Raw genomic sequence first — 22,942 nt, 5'->3', positions numbered from 1 at the left:
AACTTTAATCCGTGTTTCAATGTCCAATAACTTTTTCATGGCGACTTTAATTTCGCGTTTTCCAGTTTTACTATGAGATAGTCCATGGGTATATATAACGTCATTGATAGTAACCCTTAAAGTGAATAGTCGGACAAAGAAAACCAGTCTAAATGCGTTCATTGGCCTTCCAAAAGTTCTCACATATTAATACGACGGTCAAGTTATGCTTAGTTTCCAAGTTCTGACCATTAAAGTAAAGAAAAGTTGAAAGCATCGAAAGCGAGGCTGCGTGGAAATGTAACCACGGACATAGTGAGCCGGGAGGACGTTTTAGAATTTCCACACTTTAAATTAATTTCTTCGTACGCAGACAGATTTTGACGAGAGATTTTATTTTTCCATTTCATAAGAAATTATACTGGATACATTAACACCATTTTTGCCGACTTTAGCCATCCTTGCCCGACTGTTCACTTTAAAGTGTTGAGGATGGTTACATCGAATAGCTTCTCTCTTACTTCCGTGTGGACGATTTACTTTTGATATGGATTGTTGTCATTGCAGAGAGAAAGAATGGTAAAAGTTGTTTGATGAGCTAATATCTTTCCCATTATCGGCTTTTCTAACTCCGCTCCGTAACTCGTCGGAATTGTAGTATGTTTGTGAGAGTTCCGAGTAGAACAATTGTACGGATCACCGGGGACAAGTTTACATCCGTATAAAGCATATACAATGTAGCTGGGTGCCCTTTGTATAGGTGACAGTTTCACGTCAAGCTTTGAAGCTTGCGTGATGGTGCGGACCGAAATGGCGCTGAACTGTTTGATCGTACTACGCTAACTTGTTATACTTTCCAAGTCATTATTAATTCAATCATCTTAGCAATAATTGATTGGCGAATGACTGCCATATTATGTGGATAGTTGTGTATAATACGATGTGGGTGTTTAGGGGCACTGGTCTGGCGGTGGGATGTGTGTGATATGAGTCTGTCGGGACAGAAATATATGTTTCTGGTCGGGAGAATAGCCACCGTAACACTGTCATTGTGACAAGCAAAAGGCTAACGTCACTATCGACACACCGCGGGGGTGAAGGTCATCCGTCTATACCAATCCTGTATGCACGTATTGTTCCGAAATATTGTCCATTATAAATACAACGGTCAATAAAAAGTCGGCGCCATTGTTTTTTGACATTTTACTCCACATTTATAACAAATGAACATGTTGTGGAGTGATATTTTTTCTCTGTTAGTTTTTTCACATGAATAAAATCCGTTTTCCATTCGTCCTAAGCAAAGAAATACTATACATGTATATCTATACTGTATGAAAATAATATAATTTTAGGCAAAGCCTATCTGAGAGCGCAGCAGTTAATTCATTCTTTCGTTTGTTGTTTTTTTAATGTGTAACTAAATAGAAATATGCCAGGTAGATCTAAATAAAGGATTTCCAACGGCGAAAGAGTAATCTCCCCTGACCCATCAGTCTTATCGATATTGGCATGTGTTTTGATTTTATAGCTTATTGGATGCGCTGAATAACTGTACTGCTAGAAACCATTTATAGAATTATCAATTATTAGAATAATAGCATTGCTGAATTACTGGTATTGAGTTTATAACAAGAAAAACAACATTGAACGTAGGATACTTCTACTTTCACTTTCTGCAAAAATACGTGATTGCGGCTACAAATTATATCTCAACGTCATTCTCCGTTGCCAGGCGGAAAATTCCGAAACAACTGCTCTCGTAAAACGGCTTTTAAGTTAAGATTCAGGTAAGAATAAATTGGAAGGTTTATCTTTCACTAATGATTTCATTTTGAATTTTTGCAAGCGTTACTTATAAAACTGGATAACCTGCCTTAGTACCAATTCTCTCCGCTAGGCTGCGCTCATAAATACTTCGACTGGTTCCCGCCTCAGTTACCTCCCTTGCGTGCGCTTCACTGAGGACCGGTAGCGAGTAACCATCTTGAGTGAGAATTCCAACTCCAGAGTGCGCATCATTTCTGCGCATGATATGTCATCATGGAGACGGCTACTTCCGTTAAGAGAAAACAACGTCATTAACGTCGTATCTATGAGCACCCTAGACTGGTTCCCTTCCCTTAGTTCTCTACTCTCCACCAGGCTGCGCTCCGCTCACTAGGGACCGGTAGCGGGTAACCATGATGATTTCTTTGATTGATCAATCTACATATCCGGTTCGCTGGCATCATTTTTAGACGTGAGAAACCCATTTACGCACGAAGCGACGGATCTTAACGTAAAGAATAAATACTTTATTTGAACGATATATAAACAAAAGTAAATAAGGTCTTAAGTTTTGAAATTATTTCATGCTAACAGAGTTTAGGGTGTTCATCGGAACGACGTTAATGACGTTATTTTCTCTTAACGGAAGAAGCCATCTCCATAATGACACATCATGCGCAGAAATGATGCGCACTCTGGAGTTGGAATTCTCATTCAAGATGGTTACTCGCTACCGGTCCTCAGTGAAGCGTACGCAAGGGAGGCAACTGAGGCGGGAACCAGTCTATGAGCACCCTAAACTCTGTTAGCACGAAATAATTTCAAAACTTAAAACCTAATTTACTTTTGTTTATATATCGTTCAAATAAATTATTTATTCTTTATGTTAAGATCCTTCGCTTCGTGCGTAAAGGGGGTTTCCCACGTCTAAAAAACTGATGCCAGCGAACCGAATATGTAGATTGACCAATCAGAAAACATCATAATGGTTACCCGCTACCAGTCCCTAGTGAGCGGAGCGCAGCCTGGCGGAGAGTAGAGAACTAAGGGAAGGGAACCAGTCTAATAAATACTATATGTATTTTAAGATCGAAGCCTAGCGGAGAGTAGAAAAACTACGGCAGGCAATCCAGTCTAGCGTTACTTGTTTGTAACCACGCGAGAGTGTGATTTTGTAATCACGCGAGAGTGTGACTTTGGATACTGTCTTGTGCGATGCTGGATCTTGTGTTGACTTCCTGTTTCCGGTTTTATAGAAAGTTTTCCAACTCTACATATATTGGATGATTTACATAGAATAACGTTACCGAGACACCTCTATCACAAGAGTTCGCTTCGCGAACGGGCAGGGTTCACTCACTATAGTTGTATCCAAGCAAAACTGAAGGCAGTTCAGGAGACAAGAGATCCCAGAGGAATGTTGGCGCCCACCAGAGAATGATCCATGTCTGACAATAGACAGAGGGATCTTTATTTTGCTTTTCGAACTTTTACTACGTCCTACAAATAAGATTTGAGACAGATCGCTTCAAACTTCATTTATCGAAATCCAAGATTGCGGCCTGTCGGCCATCTTGTTCACCGATCGGTACCAAATGCAGGGGAACCTGCACATAAAATTTGAGACAGAACCCTTCAGTGCTTTCTGAGAAATAGCGGTAACAAACTTTAACTATCAAAATCCAAGATGGCTGCCTGAAGGGTTTCTTGTTCACCGATCGGTTCCAGAATACACAATGCACAACTATGGTCCCAGGGAAACGTGCATTTGCGACAAATCCCTTCCGCATTTTTTGAGAAATAGCCGTGATACATTTCGACTATCAAAATCCAAGATGGCGGCCTGTCGGCCATGTTGTTCACCGATCAGTCCCAAAATGCAATATGCACAACTAGGGTTCAAGGGAAATAGCACATAAAATTTGAGACAGATCCCTTCAGTACTTTCTGAGAAATAGTGGTAACAAACTTCAACTATCAAAATTCGGGATGGCGGTCTGCCGGCCATCTTGTTCGCCGATCAGTCCAAAAATGCAATATGCAAAACTACGGCCCTAGGGGAACCTGCATGTGAAATTTGAGACTGGTCCCTTCAGTATACTGAGAAATATCGGTAACAAGAATTTTTAGCAGACGGAAGGACGGACGGACCACGGACGGAAGGCGATTTGAATATCCCACCATCTGATGATGATGGGCTAAAAAACGGACCAATCATAGGCCTTCAGGGACTTCCTTTGGAGATTACAGAGATAACGAATCCCAAATTCAAAGTCACACGGTCATCCACGGTATACAGTTACTCAATTACTTTGATGTACATCAAATGACCAAACTAGCAGTCTCATCTGTTGTCACACTCATAGACTTCAGTTGTGCTATGGCATATTTCAGGAGTGAATATATCGATAATGATTGTAATCCCTGGATTATCGAGGATGCATACAGGTCAAATATCGAGGGTAGAAACTCCTGGCCGTTCTGGCAGGTGCAAAATTTCAAATTTACTTCAGACAGGTAAATTAACTTACTTTGTGACCGATGAAATTTTGCGGGCTATTCATTTTTTTGTGGAAATTGGTTAAAGCAACATGGATTCAATAGAAAGTACGATAGAATAGGCGCGAAAAGTATTGACCCATGAAATTGCGAAATTAAGAAGACGCCATGAAAAGGTTGATTAAACAGCATCAAAGCGCTGTAATAATTTTTTTTTTTAGATAAAGAGTTTTTCGTTGTTTTCAAGTTCGATGTCATTCAAGGAAGCGCTTAAATTTATGGAAATGGCCCAATTGTTCAGTTTCGAAGAAGACAAAACGCATTTTTTTGGAAATCATCCTTGAGGTGTATAGTGTGTTCAGCAAAGTGACGAACAAGATCACGTTGTCAAAATGGCATTCAAAATTAATAGAAAAAAAAGGAAAACAGACAAACTGCTTATATTTACATTTTTAAATTCGTTTTATTTTATAGAAGATTTTTTATCACTTTTTGTAATAAACAAATATTGTAATATTTCACACACACAATTTACACATATTATCAAACGTATAATACAAATCCAGTGACTTCAGGATGTCAGGCTCCTTTACATGGACGGAACGGTTAGAACGGTTCCATCAGTACACCGATAGATATGTAACATTTCTATTCCATTTGTAATAAAAATCTATTATCGAGAATAATCGGGAGCACTAAATAAGGGAGATCACCCTATTTTGGCAGCTACTGATGGCAGTATTAATTTGGATACAAGAAAATTTCGTTAATGTGCACACAAGTTTTATACAAAAATAACCATGGAACCGATGTCGCCACGAACATAATAAAATAAACATTGATCCACAATTGATAACAAAAATAATAGATGTTTACAACCATGTGGGAGGCAATCGCTACATACCAATACTAACTCTGTCACCGACAGCAATGAAAATAGACATAAAATCCAATAAAGGAAGGGAGATAACCCCTGCATCCCTTAGGTAATATTTTATCCGCCTCCAAATACTTGAGCTTTAAATGGCGTAAGCACTATGTTGCATTTTATTCACTATTATGCAAAATCATTGATAGACAAGCTACGTGTTAATTCTTTGGCCAGCATTATCTTTGTGCCATCGTCGTCACATCAAATATATTTAACACAAACCAAGCTTCGATTAATGATTTCCTAATCTTCAAGTTGACTGTCGAGAATTTTATTTACATTTATGGTAAATGGACTTTCAAATGCAACCTTGTTTATACAAAGCAATAAAATTATCGTAATCTGTACATTATGCTTATTGCTTGATAATTCGATAGTTAATTACTCTGTGGATCTAAAATATATTGAAATTTGTTCATTTACAAATCCATAGCAATGTTTTAAAGAAAAGCGCAATTATAGTTTAAATAAAGTTCATGTCGACGTCGTAAACAAATATATGTGGTATCTTTGATACTGAAACCGTCTTCATGAGTCCTAAAATGAAACTCTCGTCTGCACCAAGGTTAACTTATATCTGCGCATGATATTCAAATTAGCTATGCATCGAATGTATTTATACCTTTAAGACAAATTGCTAGCTGAGTACTGAATACATATCATTGATACACTTGGTTTCATGTAAGAACTGTAATTTTACGTTATATATATTTCATTTCTTTTTTCAAAATCTAATCAGATTATATACATGATTATAAAGATTTTCAAATGCGGCAAATATGCTGTATGGATACACTCACCAACACGCAAGCCTATGGGTAATTGCAGATCGGATTATACGCCTACAAAGATATAAATAATCCTATAATATGTTTACATCATATGGTACGGAGGCTGGAATGAATCTATCTTATCTATACGGTATCTGTATTTTGATGTATGTATATATATGTGGATAAAATCTAGTTTTGAAATATGAAGCTGGCACATACACAGGAATACAATTCAGAAATCACGAAAAAGAAAATCATATATTAGAGTTATTTGGAAAAGTACAAATCGTTATTTATTTAGTAGCACCGGAAGTACCAAGGACGTACAACAAGATTAGAATTAATCAAAGTCATGTGTATATTATAACCCCGTATGGAGCCCCTCATAAAAGCTCGCGACTATCTTTCAGGCTCTGCAAACAGTGCACTATTACACAATAAAAATACCCCATAGTGGACCCCACTGTCTTTTCTGGTATTTACGTAGATATATATATATATTAATATGAGGCATCATCGTACACTTCCTCTGTTTTCTTGGCTAGGTTTCTCCCTCCATCTGAAGCTTTTTCGTGTGGGCGAGAAAAAAATTCTTTAGACGTGTCATATAAATACAGAATCCTCCCCTTCGCTGGCCTCTTGTTCTATGATGACTCTTGATCTCTAAAAGAAACGAAAAGAAATGAAAGAAATGAAATGATATTAACAAGAAAATGTTTTAAGCGATCTAAAACTTTTTTGTAACATCGTGTGGGGCCATCGTAATGGTTCACAGAAAACGTAAAATTAGATTTAGAATAAATAACAATTTTTCTTGGCTCTTATTATTTATGAGTGTTGTTTTGGTAACGATTACTAGCCGGAAAGCAGAACGATGGTGTAAATAAAAACATATTAACGGAAATGTTTTTATCTGTGAATGGTCCATGTATGATGTTGTGTAGCCAAGTAAATTTACAAAGTCTGTATATTAGTTCAATCACGGCCATTAAATAAGAAAAGTGGACTTCAAGTATACTGAAGAAGATATAACTTATAGCAATATTTATCAAATGGTGTACAATTGGCTTGACAGGCAAACTATTTTACAATTGTTTTTGGATTTCTATGGTTTCCATATTAAACAATTATCTATCAGGTAACTCAGAAGTCAGTTGAATCTCTAAACGATATAATGCATATGCATTACGAAGTAATCTGCCAAAGCGGACAGATATTGATTGTTACGTCACGTGTTTTTGTGGGTAACGAGGAATTTGTGCACACAAACTGATGACGATGATCGAAAATATATGTAAAGTTGATATTAAATTTACATTTTACTGTATAGCGAATTTTGTATTTGATGTCATTATCCACTGTCTAAACTACATTGTAAATATATCTACAAATGTAATTATACATATGTATTCATGTTTTGTACCTATAAGTCCAAAGGCTTTTGGTTAATGAAAGATTGACGTAACAATCAATACGCACTCTAAAAGATCCGATAACTATGCAAAATACAAAGACAGATTAGCTAGTCTTATTTTGACAATAATATGATTGGAGTAATTACATGTATTATATTTTTGCCTGTTTTCGCCTTACGATAATATTTTACATGCCACGATAAGATAGTGGTTATTTTCATCATAGGTTACATGTATAAGTGCATGCCAAACCCGATTGTCATAGGTTAAAAAGGTGAGGTTTATGGTTACCCTCCATGTTATAAATACAGTGAGGAATGTGAAGGAAAGGCACATGCATCGCGCTTGTATACTTTCCACATCACTTTTGACCGCTATAATAATTCATATGTTGTAAGTCGACATCTTACGCAAGTATCCAATGCTGTTATAACCATTTATATAGAACCTGGATCAAATATAACGCTGCCAGCTGTTTGCAGACAAACATTTTTATCAATTTTTTTTTCAAAACTCACTGATTTTTTTTTTGTCCACATAAATTCGCACCTTAATCGGTCAACGTCGCTCTTGCTGTATTTGTTTCACGATGTGAACCCACTGACCCCGCTGACCTTTGTGACCTTTTTGACCTTGGTGACTCAGGCGTTTCCTCCTCCATATGAACCATTTGATCCCTAAGAGTCTGTAATTGTATATGTATATCTTCCATTTGTTTTCTCGCGTCATCAAACGCAACCCCTCCCACCTCAGCGGGGTGTCCAATGGCGTAATAGGTTGAGGCTAGGTCCATCGGCTGGGGCGCGTGCTGTGGTGAAGGGGAGGGAGAAGGAGGAGGCGGTGGTTGTGGGGAAGGGGGTGGCATATCAAACTCAGGAGGGGGTGGAGGAATGTCGAATTCGTGAGGCGCCCATGCTTTCGGCGGTTTACGTCGGCCGACGTTAGAGTCGTCCTCGTCGAGGAAGACGCTATCGTTATCGTCGCTCTCCCGGAATGCACTGTTCAACACTTTTTGACTTACTTTCACCTCCATGCGTCTGCCGACATTTCCATATGTCCGTCCGTACACTACCTCTCCGTCCTCGAGATCTCTCCTATCTAGCATCACAATCCCTCCGTCGTCATCATCCTCGTCATCCGCGTCCATATTGTCAGAGCTGACGTCATCCCGCTGTTCAGATAAATCTAGATCAGATTCCGAATAAGCGAGAGATCGTCTAGATCCGAACGGTACCCGAGTGAACGTAGGAAGTTGACCAGGTCGAAATTCGAAGAAGGGCTCAACAGACGGAGTTCCTCCCTCTTCAACACCTAATATAAGGGAATGCAGGGGAGCTAACTCCGGATATCTTTCCTCTATTTCTTCGTCTTTACTGAAAATTTTCTTCAGCGATTTATCAAGGGCTGAAGGATTTGATGGCGGTTCAATTAAAATCTCCTCATTTAATGTTGATTGACGTTTAGGAGGCACAATAGGTGGGTTTCGTTTTGCAACGACTATATCGTCGGCTGAATATGCATCTATGACGTCACTCATCATTTCTGAGCCTCTTTTTGGAATTTGAGATGTTTTTTCACTAGAAACGATGAAGGACGGTTTGATTTCGGCCTCTTCGATTCCATCTTTACCGTCACTTTCACATAAATGCTTAGGCAGCGCAAATAGTTGACGTTTAACACTTATCGGCTCTATCCGGAGTTCCTCTACGGAAACCTGCCGACTTCTATTTATACGGGGATCTTTTTGATATTGTTTCGGTGGATAATCCTCCCATCTACCATCAGACATGTCATCACGGTCGGATATGTCCCTGTCTCGCAGAGAGTTTCTTTGGAGATGCGCCACTTGCGCATGCTCGGGTTTATGTTCGTAATATAGATCACTGTCCGTCATATCGAGGCCATCAGATGTATAGCTTGCACTTGGTGGTGGAAATCGATGTAAATCCCAAGGCACTGAATATTCATTTTCTCTATAACCAGTCACGAGGTCTCGCCTTTCGTCGTAACTATGCGACGTATACTCCGAATCACTTGTATAGGAACTTTCCTCTTCCGATGAACTGATATCGCTTTCATTATCACGGCGATCTCTGACAAAACCACGAGAACTGTGCGATTTTGAATCACTGTAATGAACCCTCCCATCCAAGTCCGATGCTGAATTGCTTCCCTGAGTTGATCTGGTGGAAATGGAGGATCGTTCCAGTCTTTGAGAGAAAGTCGACGGTTTTGCCATCTCAACACATAAAAGTTTCGTTGGAATCGACTTCTCTTTATACACATTTTCCGTCTCCATCGGCGGAGACATACTAGAGTAGCCATGACCAGCGTCTTCCATCCGCTCCCTGTCAACGTCACTTCCGCCACTCATAATCAAACACGGACTAGCAGGCGATAGCGACGAAGACGGGCCACTCGACTCGACAAACTGTAACTTAAGAGTTCCATCATCCTGACTTTCAAGAAGTTGAGAAAGACGCTGACACACAATTCCACCGAATTCCTCGACCTCCTTGCTCCGCCTATAGGTCACATGCTCGTCACTCTCATCATTGTTTTCATTCTCTGTATCATCGTCCTCGTTTTCTTCGCACAATGCGTCCATGGCAGATGGACTAGGCGGAGGCACATGTGATAGAACAGCTTTTTCGGGAGGAGGAATAGTCGAAAGAACAGCTACTTTAGGCCCGGATGTGACCTCATGTTTCTCTGATTCGGTGATACGTGATTCTACTGCTTCGACAACAGTTTCCTTAATCTTTTGACACTCCTCTAGCTTAGGCACATTTTGTGTTTCTGCCACTGCCGCCATTTTGCGGCGCTCTTCTCGTTTCAAGTTACGCTCATTTTCTTCATTTTCCTTTTGCATAGCAATATCTAAGGCTTCAGGTCCGTTATCATCGCCGACCTTTGGACCTTTCTGAGCGTGGTTCGCCGGAATTCCATATAAATCTTTCGCATTGTTAGTCTTCGTTTGTTCTACACCGACTATATTTCCTTGTTTAGAATTTGCGCGCAATGACGCCGCCTTCTCTTTGCTAGAGTAACACGAGTCATCACTACTTGAGTTCAACGTCACCTTATTTTGTGGTTGCACTCTCAATAATTTCGGACTTGCAGATCCAGGGTCTGTGGAATAGAATTTAGGCCTACTTGGTGGGGATGGCAATATGTATCCCCTCGGTCTTGGACTTCCGGTTCCTGGTGTTGGAACCGTATGTTGCTTTTTCACTTCTGCAACTTTACCAGTTTTTGAATCAACTGGTTGCGTAGCAGCTTCTTTGTGATTCAGTTTCGGCGTATTAGGCAAGCTTCTGTCTTTTGACTTTTTGTCACGATTGATATTAATTTTCTTGTAAATGGGAACTGGTGACTTTTGAACTGGCGGTGTTGGTGTTTCCGGCGTCGCGTGTCCTGGACTTCCGGCGGAAGACACGTCGTCTGCCATTCGGAAGTCCATTGGATCGCCGATACTTTTACGAAATTCCGAAGGATCGGCTCGTGCCGGCAAAGTTCGTGACCTAACGGCGTTCGTCTGAGGATCCTTCGAGTTGGATTGTGGCTCGTACATTGCGTATCGCTTGGGGTCCTTCCCTTTAAGTGACCCATCCCTTCCTCTTGGCGGCGAAGGGGATTCAACACGTTTCGACTTTTTATCCTTCTTTTTCTTGTTTTTCTTCTTGTCATCGTGCGGCAACGAAGTTGAATTATTCGCGCCCATCTTTGTCCATATCTCTTCATCGTCTTCCTTCTGTGCACTTTTCTTTTTCTTTTTCTTACTTCCAAATATGTTACCCATGTTGCTTCCTTCGACGGGGTTTCGCGGGGATGAAGTGTTTGGCGCACGAACAATGCTAGTCAGGAGTTTGAGTTCGTCCTCCGGAAGCGTTACGAGTCTGAGAGGTGTGGCAAGTCGTGGTGGTAGGTTTGCTTCATAGCGGTAAGCTTTTTCAATTGTAGGGTTGAAGATAGCGGCTGAGCTGCAAAACTGGATTTCATTGACTGATGTTTTAGCATCATCAGTTGGAGAATGGTTTCGGTTGCTGGAGGCTGGGTTAAGAGCGGGCGATTCGGAAGCGCGGGAATGGCTTGCTTCTCCGTGACTTTCGCTCATCCGCTTCGACCTCAGGCCACCGTTACCATGGTGAAGGCCTTAAGGCCATTCACTCCAAACTAGGGCATCTTCGGATCTGCAATGATACGAAAAAAACATATTGGCATTAAAATGATAGTAATGATTTCGCACAACAGGTAAAAGTAAATACTGATGACCTTATTCACAAATATTGAAACAAAATTGGCACGAGAATTAAAATGATTAAAACATTAATGTAAATAGCATATGTCGATGATAGCGAATTTTGATCAACTAGTATAAAAAACTCGAGATAAAAAGTAACGAAAGGCCACTACTTCTATCATTTCCGTACGTAAAATATTGGTTATTCTAACGGTGAGCAAAAATGGAAGACGTATCTTTTTAAAATAAAACTTGAATGATAAATGCTTGATTTTTTTGAGATTGAAGGGCAAAGTGTTTTTTCATCTTTATTTTTTTTCTCTCTTTCAAACAAAGATTAAATGATAAATGTTTGATTACTTTGAGATTGAAGGGCAAAGTGGTTTTATTTAAATTTTCATTATTTTTTTTTGTTCTTTTAAACAAAGATTAAATGATAATGCTTGTTTATTTTGAGATTGAAGTGCAAAATGCTCTTTTAATCATACACAAGTTTAAGTTTACAGGGTTCTCTATCTTCGTTTTGAAATCCGAAGATGGGACTGATGACGTCATCACTGGTAACAGATCTATCTAAAACTACACATACATAATACAGTTCAGAGTGCAGCAGCCGGTACAAAAAGCAGACACATACATAAACATCACTTGGCGTTATACCACCGTAATCTAGCGTTTTATTTTTAGAATATAAACCTCACTGTTTCTGTTATAGTATAGTAAAGCACTCGAGATGCCAGTCTGTGATTTAAAGCTTTCTTTACAACCCATTAAATATGTCTACAGAGCGTGTTTAACTGTTCCGAAAGTCATTCTTATCTTTCTATTAAGGGTGTCTGTATACTGAAAAAATTACTTCTGTTAAGATTTCGTGTATTCCGATTAAAAAAGTGATAAATTTTTCGAAGACTTTATATTTTACTGCTATGCTACTCTATGGTATAACATTATCTATCTGGCAGCGTATGACAAGTAGACAGAGAAGACATTTCATTGTATGCAATTATATAAGAAGGAAAGAAGCAGACGATTATGAAAATACCTGGCATCATGCCCATGAACTAACGAAGGTTTCAAATCAAGATTTAAACCTAGAAAAGCCAGCGCGGTTAATGCAAGTTATCTTGAATTAATGAATCATAAATAATTATAGCAAAAATATATTTTTACGACACAGATTGTATAGAGACCACCTATAAAAAAGGATTCCTAAAAACAATATTAACACCAGAAACTTTATTTTAAGGACCTAAGATGTGGTTACAACACCAAACAAATGAAAGATTCCCTGCATAAACGATTTTGAGAGACACTTTCGTGTAAAATAACTGAAACGTGCTGAGTTTTTAAATGAATCTATTTGTAGTCCAGAACGGTATAAAATATGTTGTTTTGTATTATAGGAACAATTCAGTCCAAGAGAACATTAAAATGTGTACATATATCGGACAAACACTAGTTCTGATGGACATTAGATCAGTCGGTTTTACTGTAATATGCTAGAAAATCCCATGGTGGTGAAATGCGTGTGAAATGTTCGAACTCGCTCGCTGTCCGCTATTACACTTTGTGGTCGAACTTCTTGTCTGCCGAACCCTGTCCCTTGCTCGTAGAGTAGTGTGACTTTTGTCTAAAACTGTTCAAATCGCTCTGTCAGTAGTGTGTTTACCTTATTAAGGTGAATTGTCCTGCCTAAAAAATCATTTATCACCTCCTCAGTGGTTATGTAGTTCATTTGTTTAACGTGCATGACTTTTGCTCGGGTATGGGTACACCATACAAATTGTACCTGCTTAATCGGATTGATCAACGATTTGTAATTACAACGGTATAAATTAAAATACTAAACTATGACGTAGAATTTATCAATGTTTTACGTTATATGTTTCATAAGAAATGTAGAACAATACGTTTATGTTATATTTTACTTCTTGGTTATGTAAAAGAATTAGTCTGAGTGAATTGTCCCTTTAATAGTGATGAAAAGAGCTTAGACGGACATGGCTTGTTGGCAACAAGGCGCTGAAATGTGCAACTACGAGACAGCTTTGTTTGATAATATGTAATTCCGTATTGTGTGTTAATTAGGGGGAGAGGGCCAACCTAACTATTTCTTACAACCACCGCGTATATATGTATATAGCATACACGACCGACGCCTGCCTAACACTATTTGTGTTGACAGAATGCCAAACCCATTGAGATATATTTGTACGTATCCTTCTTTACCCAACCGCCCCCTCCCTCGATCCGTAACCCTCCTTTGGGTACAAACATACAAGGACTGCTAAGTATTTACGTATATCTTCAACCTTTCTTCACCTCCGCTTCGACCCCCTCCATGGGGAAAACAATCACTCTTTTGAGATATTGTAAACAAAAACAATTAAATTCGTCACAGGTATATTGCGGGAATTCACATCACCGCGAGCAGACGAGAGTTTTACACAACCGAGTTGATGGATCTTGCACCTACTGATGTCAATTTCTCGGGGGGAAAGTTTGGCAAATGTTATTAATTCCTTAGATGTTTGGCATATCACCCCTAGAAGACTAGACCGGATTGTGTCGGAGCCCACAGGGCAGTGTACGCTATCGCAAGATTATAAGTTGATTGGGAGGCGCCATCTTGATTAACTTTCACCATTTTTGTTGTAAACAAAAGCAGCTGTGAAAGACTACATGAGAACCTGTTTGGTCAATAGGGTTTATATAATGTCCAATGTTGACATAATGAAGGTACAATTCTGTATTTTATTTTGACCATGATGAAATTACTTCAATAACATTTTCATTATCGCGATGAATCAATATCTTCACATTTTCCCTTGTACTATCTAATATTATGGAGGGAATAAAACAATGAATGAGAATTATTTTTTTCAAATGTGCGAATAAATTGATTTTAATCTAACAATGACGAATGGTAACACAATTTAGAATATACGGAAGCTCATAAAGAGGCTTACATAGAAGAGAATTAGGTATTCCGGAAGAATTAGCGTTTTTTGTCTTAAAATTTAGGTCAAATTGGACTCGTGTCACGTTCTCATAAGAAAATCGATTGGCGGTAATAAATGGAGCCGCAATACAGATTTAAGAAAGTTCCCAATAAACATTGTTGTACTATATCAATCTAATTATAATTAGACTTGAAATTCCGCCCCACTTGTATCGGAGCATATCGTACAGCATCGTAGTGGAGTGGAATTACAAGTCTAATTTTATTTTTAATTACATGTAGATTTTTATCATGTGTCATGGAATATGTATGCTTGAGGTTATACAAGTTCTACGGGAGTTTGCATCCCTAAGGTATTTGTAGATGAACCCCTTGCCTCTCCCTCAGACTAGTCTCGCGTGATGACAAATACAAATTGGAAGGCACGGGGTTCGCATCAACAACCGGATGTTCCCACAGCTCAGCTGCTTCAAAGCTAAACTCTTTTGAGGTTTCATACTTAAGAGATGTCGTGAATGATTTTAAAAGAACAGTTATGTGTGTATACTCTAGAGTTTATAATAGTGCTTTACGGGAGTTGGTGGTTAATAGCTAGTAAGTAGTTTAGTAGTAAAAGCATTGAACATACATGAATGGTACTGACTTTCCATGCGCTACATTATTATCATTATCATTAAACATACAATCATATAATGGTTTGTGTTTTTTCATGTACTTTGAACCCAGAAAACAGACCATATTTCATAAGACAAGGGTTCGGCTTACAATACACAGTGGGATAGGGTTCTTCATACAAGACGTAGGACCGCAATGTGTAATGGCGGACAGCGTGCGAGTTTGGATAAATTGGTGTTTATAGTTTTGTTTCAGTTTACCAATTAGCTTATTACTATATACAATGTAATAGTTACAGAGATGACAACTACTTCAGTTTTACTGAATTGTCCCTTAGTCCATAGTTTTGGGTTGGTTTTGTTTTTGATGAATGTCTCTATCTTCGCCATTGATACGCATTGAAATGCATTACTATTTCGTTACACAGGGATCATTTTTTGATGTTTTAAGAGATCTAGATAAAACAAATTCGGAGTTTCACCGATGTTTGATCTAGACCCCATGGAACATCTAAACTGCTATGGGTACTCTGGCGCACAGGGACTTGTAACGTAGGTTGTGAGAAAGTCTGCTGTGTATACATGTGTACGATATACTATATAAAAGGACAAGGGAACCAACGGCTCGCTTGGAAGAGGTACACCTGCCTCTACAAAAGTCGCCCGTATTCCGTCAAACATTGATAAATATGTACATATTTAATACCAATATATTCTTAAATAAATTTTCGACATGGAAAACACAACTTCAAACACGAAATAATATATTAACATACCTTTATTTCACTATGAACGTGGAAAATGCAGTCAGATATCACCGATGTCGTTTTGCCTGTCCACTGAAATCTAGGTTAAACACGTTTGTGTGGATATTGTGTACCCCATACCCGGACCCGGACTGGAAACACCATATACCCGGTGTCTGTACACTAAACGCTACAATATCAATGTGGTCAAGTACAACATTAGAGTCTCCATTTAAGTTAGATTCTTCAATTAATGATATATGCATCTCAAATAAAGGTTATTCTAAGAACCTAAACCGTGAAACTTAATTTATACAAAGTCTGAGTACAGAATTTCAGTGTAGTATCGGGTAAGGGCGAGTACACCAAAAAGGCACCCATCATCAATTACAATATGGCGGATTATACGAACAAGAGTCGAGTGCTGGATAAAAAAAGCGTGATTCCTCGCTTAGCTGTTAGATTGGATTAATGAAAGAGTTATCAGAGATAGCCTATTTGTATTTGCAATGGGAAAATGTCACCAGAAAGTGAAATGAATGCATACAAAATTTGTTACAAGGGAATATGAGTGCTTTTGACCTAGATTTTACTGGACAGGCAAAACGACATCGGTGATATCTGACTGCATTTTCCACGTTTATAGTGAAATAAAGGTATGTTAATATATTATTTCGTGTTTAAAGTTGTGTTTTCCATGTCGAAAATTTATTTAAGAATATATTGGTATTGAATATGTACATATTTATCAATGTTTGACGGAATACGGGCGACTTTTGTAGAGGCAGGTGTACCTCTTCCAAGCGAGCCGTTGGTTCCCTTGTCCTTTTATATAGTATATCGTACACATGTATACACAGCAGACTTTCTCACAACCTACGTTACAAGTCCCTGTGCTCTGGCGGGTCCAAATTGATATAAACTGTAGCTAATTCTTAGACCCATCTGTTTTGTCCACGTATCATGATAATTGTTTCTCTCATTTATTTGTCTATATCTGTCTTTGACTGATAGTTGATATTGTCATTCGCTTACCACCAATGTACCATCATATCAATAAATATTGATAAAAATCTCATTTTCTATCTTAGGCCTACTCAGAGCAACTAGAGCATAAAACTGCCACAGAAAACTTTCGTCAATTAGCAAACACGATGTTTAAGTATGCACAATGTAGTTTTTACAACATGTCTGGCAGTTTGGTAAATTGACACTTGGTTTTTCAAACTTTGTCTCGTATATTGTCTGGAACACGTCGTGTGAAAGCAATTGGAGACATTATTTTATAAAACGCATGGCAAAGCAGATTACGTCTGAAGTCACATGCCACACAGTTCTGACCGAACATATTAGAGAGACCAGACGTGGTCTATACACAATGTAGATATGTAAACAGTTGGCCAAGTTTCTAACTCAAGGGATAAGTAAGTTGTTACCCGATAGAATCTGTTAAAAACCAGACAACTGGGTGCTGAGTCATCCACATGCATTTACGTGCATTATATATTTCATTCTCGTAGCAGACATGATCAAATGATATTCATAAATATCAATGTCAATGGTATGCTGTGTAGTGGAATTTTATGTTTAGCCCTGCTGTAAAGTGCACGCACAATGTAAGGGTTTTGAAAGACTATGTAGTATCTAGAAGATATTGATTGTGGGTGGAGAAGAAATCGGTATGTAATTTGGTTGTTAGTGGCTGGGGCTGGTTGTAAGTTAGTGGTTGTTGATGGGTGGGGCCGGTTGTATGTTGGTGGTTGTTGGTGGGTGGGGCTGGTTGTATGTTGGTGGTTGTTGGTGGGTGGGGCTGGTTGTATGTTGGTGGTTGTTGGTGGGTGGGGCTGGTTGTATGTTGGTGAGTTGTTGTTGGGTGGGGCTGGTTGTATGATGGTGGTTGTTGGTGGGTGGGGCTGGTTGTATGTTGGTGGTTGTTGGTGGGTGGGGCTGGTTGTATGTTTGGTGAGTTGTTGTTGGGTGGGGCTGGTTGTAAGTTAGTGGTTGTTGTGGGTGGGGCCGGTTGTATGTTAGTGGTTGTTGGTGGGTGGGGCTGGTTGTATGTTGTGGTTGTTGGTGGGTGGGGGGCTGGTTGTATATTGGTGGTTGTTGGTGGGTGGGGCTGGTTGTATGTTGGTGGTTGTTGGTGGGTGGGCTGGTTGTATGGTTGTGGTTGTGGGGGGCTGGTTGTTATTGTGGTGTTGTGGTGGGGCTGGTTGTATATTGGTGGGGTGGGTGGGCTGGTTGTATGTTAGTGTGTTTGGTTGGTTGGGTGGGTGGTTGTGGTTGTTTGGTGGTTGTTGGTGGGTGGGCTGTTGTATGTTGGTGGGTGGGGTGGGCTGGTGTTGGTGGTTGTTGGTGGGTGGGCTGGTTGTTGTTGTGTGGTGGTGTTTGGTGGGGTGGGCGGTTGTATGGGTGTTGGGTGGTTTTGTGTGGTGGGGCTGGTTGTATTTGTGGTTGTTGGTGGGTGGGCTGGTTGTATATTTGTGGTTGTTGGTGGGTGGGGCTGGTTGTATTTGTTGTTGTGGTTTGGTGTTGGGTGGTGGGCTGGTTGTATATTGTGGTTGTTGGTGGGTGGGGCTGGTTGTATTTTGTGGTTGTTGTGGTGGGTGGTTGTTGTGGTTGTTTGGTGGTGTTGTTGTTGGGTGGGCTGGTTGTATTTGGTGGTATGTTGTTGGTGGGTGGGGCTGGTTGTTTATTGGTGGTTGTTGGTGGGTGGGACTGGTTGTTTATTGGTGGTTGTTGGTGGGTGGGGCTGGTTGTATGTTGGTGTTTGTTGGTGGGTGGGGCTGGTTGTATGTTGGTGGTTGTTGGTGGGTGGGGCTGGTTGTTTATTGGTGGTTGTTGGTGGGTGGGGCTGGTTGTATGTTGGTGGTTGTTGGTGGGTGGGGCTGGTTGTATATTGGTGGTTGTTGGTGGGTGGGGCTGGTTGTATGTTGGTGGTTGTTGGTGGGTGGGGCTGGTTGTATGTTGGTGGTTGTTGGTGGGTGGGACTGGTTGTTTATTGGTGGTTGTTGGTGGGTGGGGCTGGTTGTATGTTGGTGGTTGTTGGTGGGTGGGGCTGGTTGTATGTTGGTGGTTGTTGGTGGGTGGGGCTGGTTGTATGTTGGTGGTTGTTGGTGGGTGGGACTGGTTGTATGTTGGTGGTTGTTGGTGGGTGGGGCTGGTGGTTGTTATTGGTGGTTGTTGTTGTGGGTGGGGCTGGTTGTATGTTGGTGGTTGTTGGTGGGTGGGGCTGGTTGTATGTTGGTGGTTGTTGGTGGGTGGGGCTGGTTGTATGTTGGTGGTTGTTGGTGGGTGGGGCTGGTTGTATGTTGGTGGTTGTTGGTGGGTGGGGCTGGTTGTATGTTGGTGGTTGTTGTTGGGTGGGGCTGGTTGTATGTTGGTGGTTGTTGTGGGTGGGGCTGGTTGTATGTTGGTGGTTGTTGGTGGGTGGGGCTGGTTGTATGTTGGTGGTTGTTGTGGGTGGGGCTGGTTATGTATGTGGTGTTGTTGTTGGTGGGGCTGGTTGTATGTTGGTGGTTGTTGGTGGGTGGGGCTGGTTGTATGTTGGTGGTTGTTGTGGGGGGCTGGTTGTATTTGGTGGTTGTTGGTGGGTGGGCTGGTTGTTTGGTTTGTTGGTGGGTGGGCGGTTGTATGTTGGTTGTTGTGGTGGGTGGTTGTATGTTGTGGTTGTTGTGGGTGGGGCTGGTTGTATGTTGGTGGTTGTTGGTGGGTGGGGCTGGTTGTATGTTGTGGTGTTGTGGTGGGTGGGTGTTGTATGTTGGTGGTTGTTGGTGGGTGGGGCGGTTGTTTGTTGGTGGTTGTTGGTGGGTGGGGCTGGTTGTATGTTGGTGGTTGTTGTTGGGTGGGGCTGGTTGTATGTTGGTGGTTGCTGGTGGGTGGGGCTGGTTGTATGCTGGTGGTTGTTGGTGGGTGGGGCTGTTTGTATATTGGTGTACTAGGGGTTGTCACTTGGGTATTACGGGGTAAGACTTATGTATTACGGAATAACATCATGTGACTTGTGTATTACGGGATGTGACTTGTGTATTACGGTGCATGACTGGTGTATTACGGGGTGTGATATGTGTAGTACTGTACGGGAAGTGACCTGTGTATTACGGGGTGTGACTTGTTAATTACGGGGTGTGACTTGTGACTAACGGGAAATGACTTGTGTATTACGGGATATGACTTGTGCATTACGGATTATGACTTGTGTATTACGGGTTTTGATTGTGCATTACGTTGTATGACTGGTTTATTACGGGATGTGACTTAAGTATAACGGAGTGTGACTTTTGTATTATAGGATGTGATTGTGCATTACGGGATTTGACTTGTGTATTAAGAAATGTGATTGTGTATTACGAGGTGTGACTGTATTACGAGGAATATAACTTGTCTATCATGAGAGAAGTTCCGACGGATGGTTGAACTGGTAGATATTCTAACAATTGAGTATTGACTTTAAAAACTACGGTGAGAGAATTTAAAAGTAATGTTTGCAGGGGTTGGATAAAATGACCAAATGCAACTTAGATTAAAAACTATAGAAAAGGTCCTTTAGGCTATAAATAATATCCTTATTCCGATACAATATAGGCATGGTTATAATTATTAATAAATATGACATTAGCTCGTGACGCGATCAGAATGTATGTACATGTGGGGAAAGTCAGAGGAAGAAACGGTGCCTTAACAAATGTCCCTATGATAAAACAAACGACAATATAAAATGTTTCCAACAAAAGAATGACAAATAAATCACAATTGTGTGAAATTTATCACATTATTTCACAGATATTTTGATTCACTTGTTGCAATGACATTAGATCATCTATACTAAAAATTCGACAGCTGAAACTGTGTAGCACCTGGTCCCAATCTAAAAAAATGAATTGATAGCTAATTTGTCAGGAAACGCAATTAGCTTGGTTGTTTATCACTAAAAATAGCACAAGAATTTATGAATCATTCTCCAAGCCCGACATGTTTGCCAAGATCATCTGCTGCGAGAGGAAATACGAAGAAAGGGGGGAGGGGGGTCTGTTAAGACGAACGGGTCGAGTTCCTATACCAGTAGCCACTGTGCAGGATTTGTATCACATTTCATAGCAACTGTATTACATTCTGCACGTGCCTTACAATAAGATGCGTACCATATTTTCTCAATAACAATCAGTACATGCGTACCAAACTGAAATGTTTATACGTGAAATTCAGTCAACAAACTAAGGGTATGATTGACGTAGTGATCTCGACCACTCGAGAAAGTAACGATCTTCAAACAGGCAGCATATGATTCTAACATGTGTGCATCGCTAACCGCCTTTTATACTTTTTGTCCTTTCACACAACAATGTAATTGACAAAACGTTTCCGATCAAGAATATCCGGATATTGTACTCTTACCTTACGGTAGATGTCGCTCCATGTTGGGCGTGCCCCGGGCCCTACGGGTAAATAGATGTCCAGTCCCCCCGGTAAACCTAGTCTATTGGGAAAGACCCCCTCTCTCACGCGACGGCTCCACTCGACTCTTCTTCTGTCTATTTTTGGTACTCGTTTCTGAGTAACTTGGTGTAAACACGCGCGATGCCTGTTATGACGCACAGTGCGAAGTCATTCCGCCAGTCGGACTCTCCCGGCGGGTCGCTTACTGTGCTAATTGGACTAACATTAGTGCATTACTTAACATACAGTGTAGAATCACTTTCTTATTCACACGTCCAAGTGAAATCAACACCTCGTTAATTAATTATCACAAGAAGTATACATTCCATCGAAACACACACACAGAAATATATTCCACTATCTTCGAAAAACAAGCCGTTGATATCCACCACTTGTGTTTCAGCTTGTATATGCCACTTTCTTGATATATTCAATTCATAACGTCCATCGGAAGCATTCTTGATGTTTTAAATGCACATGATCTTTCCCGAAACTGCAGTATTTTCTTCATAAAACTACCAAAAATGCTCCCAAAGTAAGAAGAAAAACCTCGCTACCAACTTCTTTCACTCTGCTTTTTATCTTTTTGATTTTTTGCCATTGATATAAGTCCGATCTGTAAGTATTCCTGCTCCACGGGATTTTAGACAGGATAAGAATCTGGCAATGTTTTGACAGTGAACCTGTCTACGGAGCAGTCTTTAACAGATAGCAGACCCCGCACAAAAACGTCCTTGAGGATAGTTTCTACGGCGATGAAAGCATGGCAGGGAAAATATATATCAAGTTATTCATATAGCGAGAATTACACTGAACACTGAAATCTGTATCAGTTCGGATCCTTATGGTGCATTTGGCTTTCCGCACGAGCTGATGCACGAGAGAGATAAGGATTTGATATTCATATATTGGCCAAGCTGTACAGACTCGCCGATTATGTCAAAAACAGGCGGGTCGGATGTCACCCTGTGATTCTCGTCCAGGTAGTCATGCACGAGAATTTACAAACAGTGGTGGCACTGATTGGGAACGTGTACTACGTAAATTAATTAGTTAGAGCAATCGTTTATCGCTGTTGCCACAGGGACCTGGCACGAAATTTTTCACCAACAGTATATATATACATATATTATAGTATTATATGATACTGTAATATATGTATATATATACTGTTGGTGAAAAATTTCGTGCCAGGTCCCTGTGGCAACAGCGATACACAAACGATTAGTGAATTGATATTGCATAACGCTATACTGACAGTCGATGGACTGGAAATCCGTACCATGTGAAGCACGCATTTGTTTTGTGTCTCTTAGCTCATTAAATAGGCTATATGCATTGTACCGAGTATTTTAGTACGCAGTTTAGTACGCATTATGCAACAAACATACACAGTAACAGATTAGTTATGAGACCTTCAAATATTTGCTTTGTCCATACACGTTATATGTACTCATGTAGATAACCATAAAACAAATATCAACTTATCTTCAACTTCTCGGAAGAAAACAAAACAACACAAACGCCTGCTACATGTAGTAGACAAACCGTGATGACATTCAATTCGATCTTGG

The 22,942-nt window shown here is 40.2% G+C and overlaps 2 protein-coding genes across 3 annotated transcripts; both read right to left on the bottom strand.

The window, feature by feature from the left end:
* Positions 1-4,686: 4,686 nt before the first annotated feature.
* On the bottom strand, positions 4,687-22,252 carry LOC138321777 (uncharacterized). 2 transcript variants are annotated; one of them, XM_069265725.1, is made up of 3 exons: positions 21,327-22,252; positions 7,917-11,560; positions 4,687-6,615 (listed from the first exon to the last, which is right to left on the bottom strand). In XM_069265725.1, the coding sequence occupies exon 2, from the start codon at positions 11,482-11,484 to the stop codon at positions 7,918-7,920; it is 3,567 nt and encodes a 1,188-aa protein (XP_069121826.1). In that variant the 5' UTR covers positions 11,485-11,560; positions 21,327-22,252; the 3' UTR covers positions 4,687-6,615; position 7,917. The 2 variants fall into 2 exon arrangements, with proteins under 2 accessions (XP_069121826.1, XP_069121827.1); XM_069265726.1 differs by having other exon boundaries at positions 8,389-11,560; positions 21,327-22,247.
* LOC138322314 (uncharacterized) lies at positions 17,566-21,348 on the bottom strand. Its single transcript, XM_069266350.1, has 3 exons — positions 21,332-21,348; positions 18,171-19,869; positions 17,566-18,084 (listed from the first exon to the last, which is right to left on the bottom strand). Exons 1-3 carry the CDS (start codon positions 21,346-21,348, stop codon positions 17,566-17,568), a joined length of 2,235 nt encoding a protein of 744 aa, XP_069122451.1.
* Positions 22,253-22,942: the final 690 nt, after the last annotated feature.

The sequence above is a fragment of the Argopecten irradians genome, chromosome 4, assembly GCF_041381155.1.
Source record: "Argopecten irradians isolate NY chromosome 4, Ai_NY, whole genome shotgun sequence".
NCBI lineage: Eukaryota > Metazoa > Mollusca > Bivalvia > Pectinida > Pectinidae > Argopecten > Argopecten irradians.
Note: the sequence above shows the minus strand (reverse complement) of the source record. Positions and strands in the feature narration are given on the sequence as shown.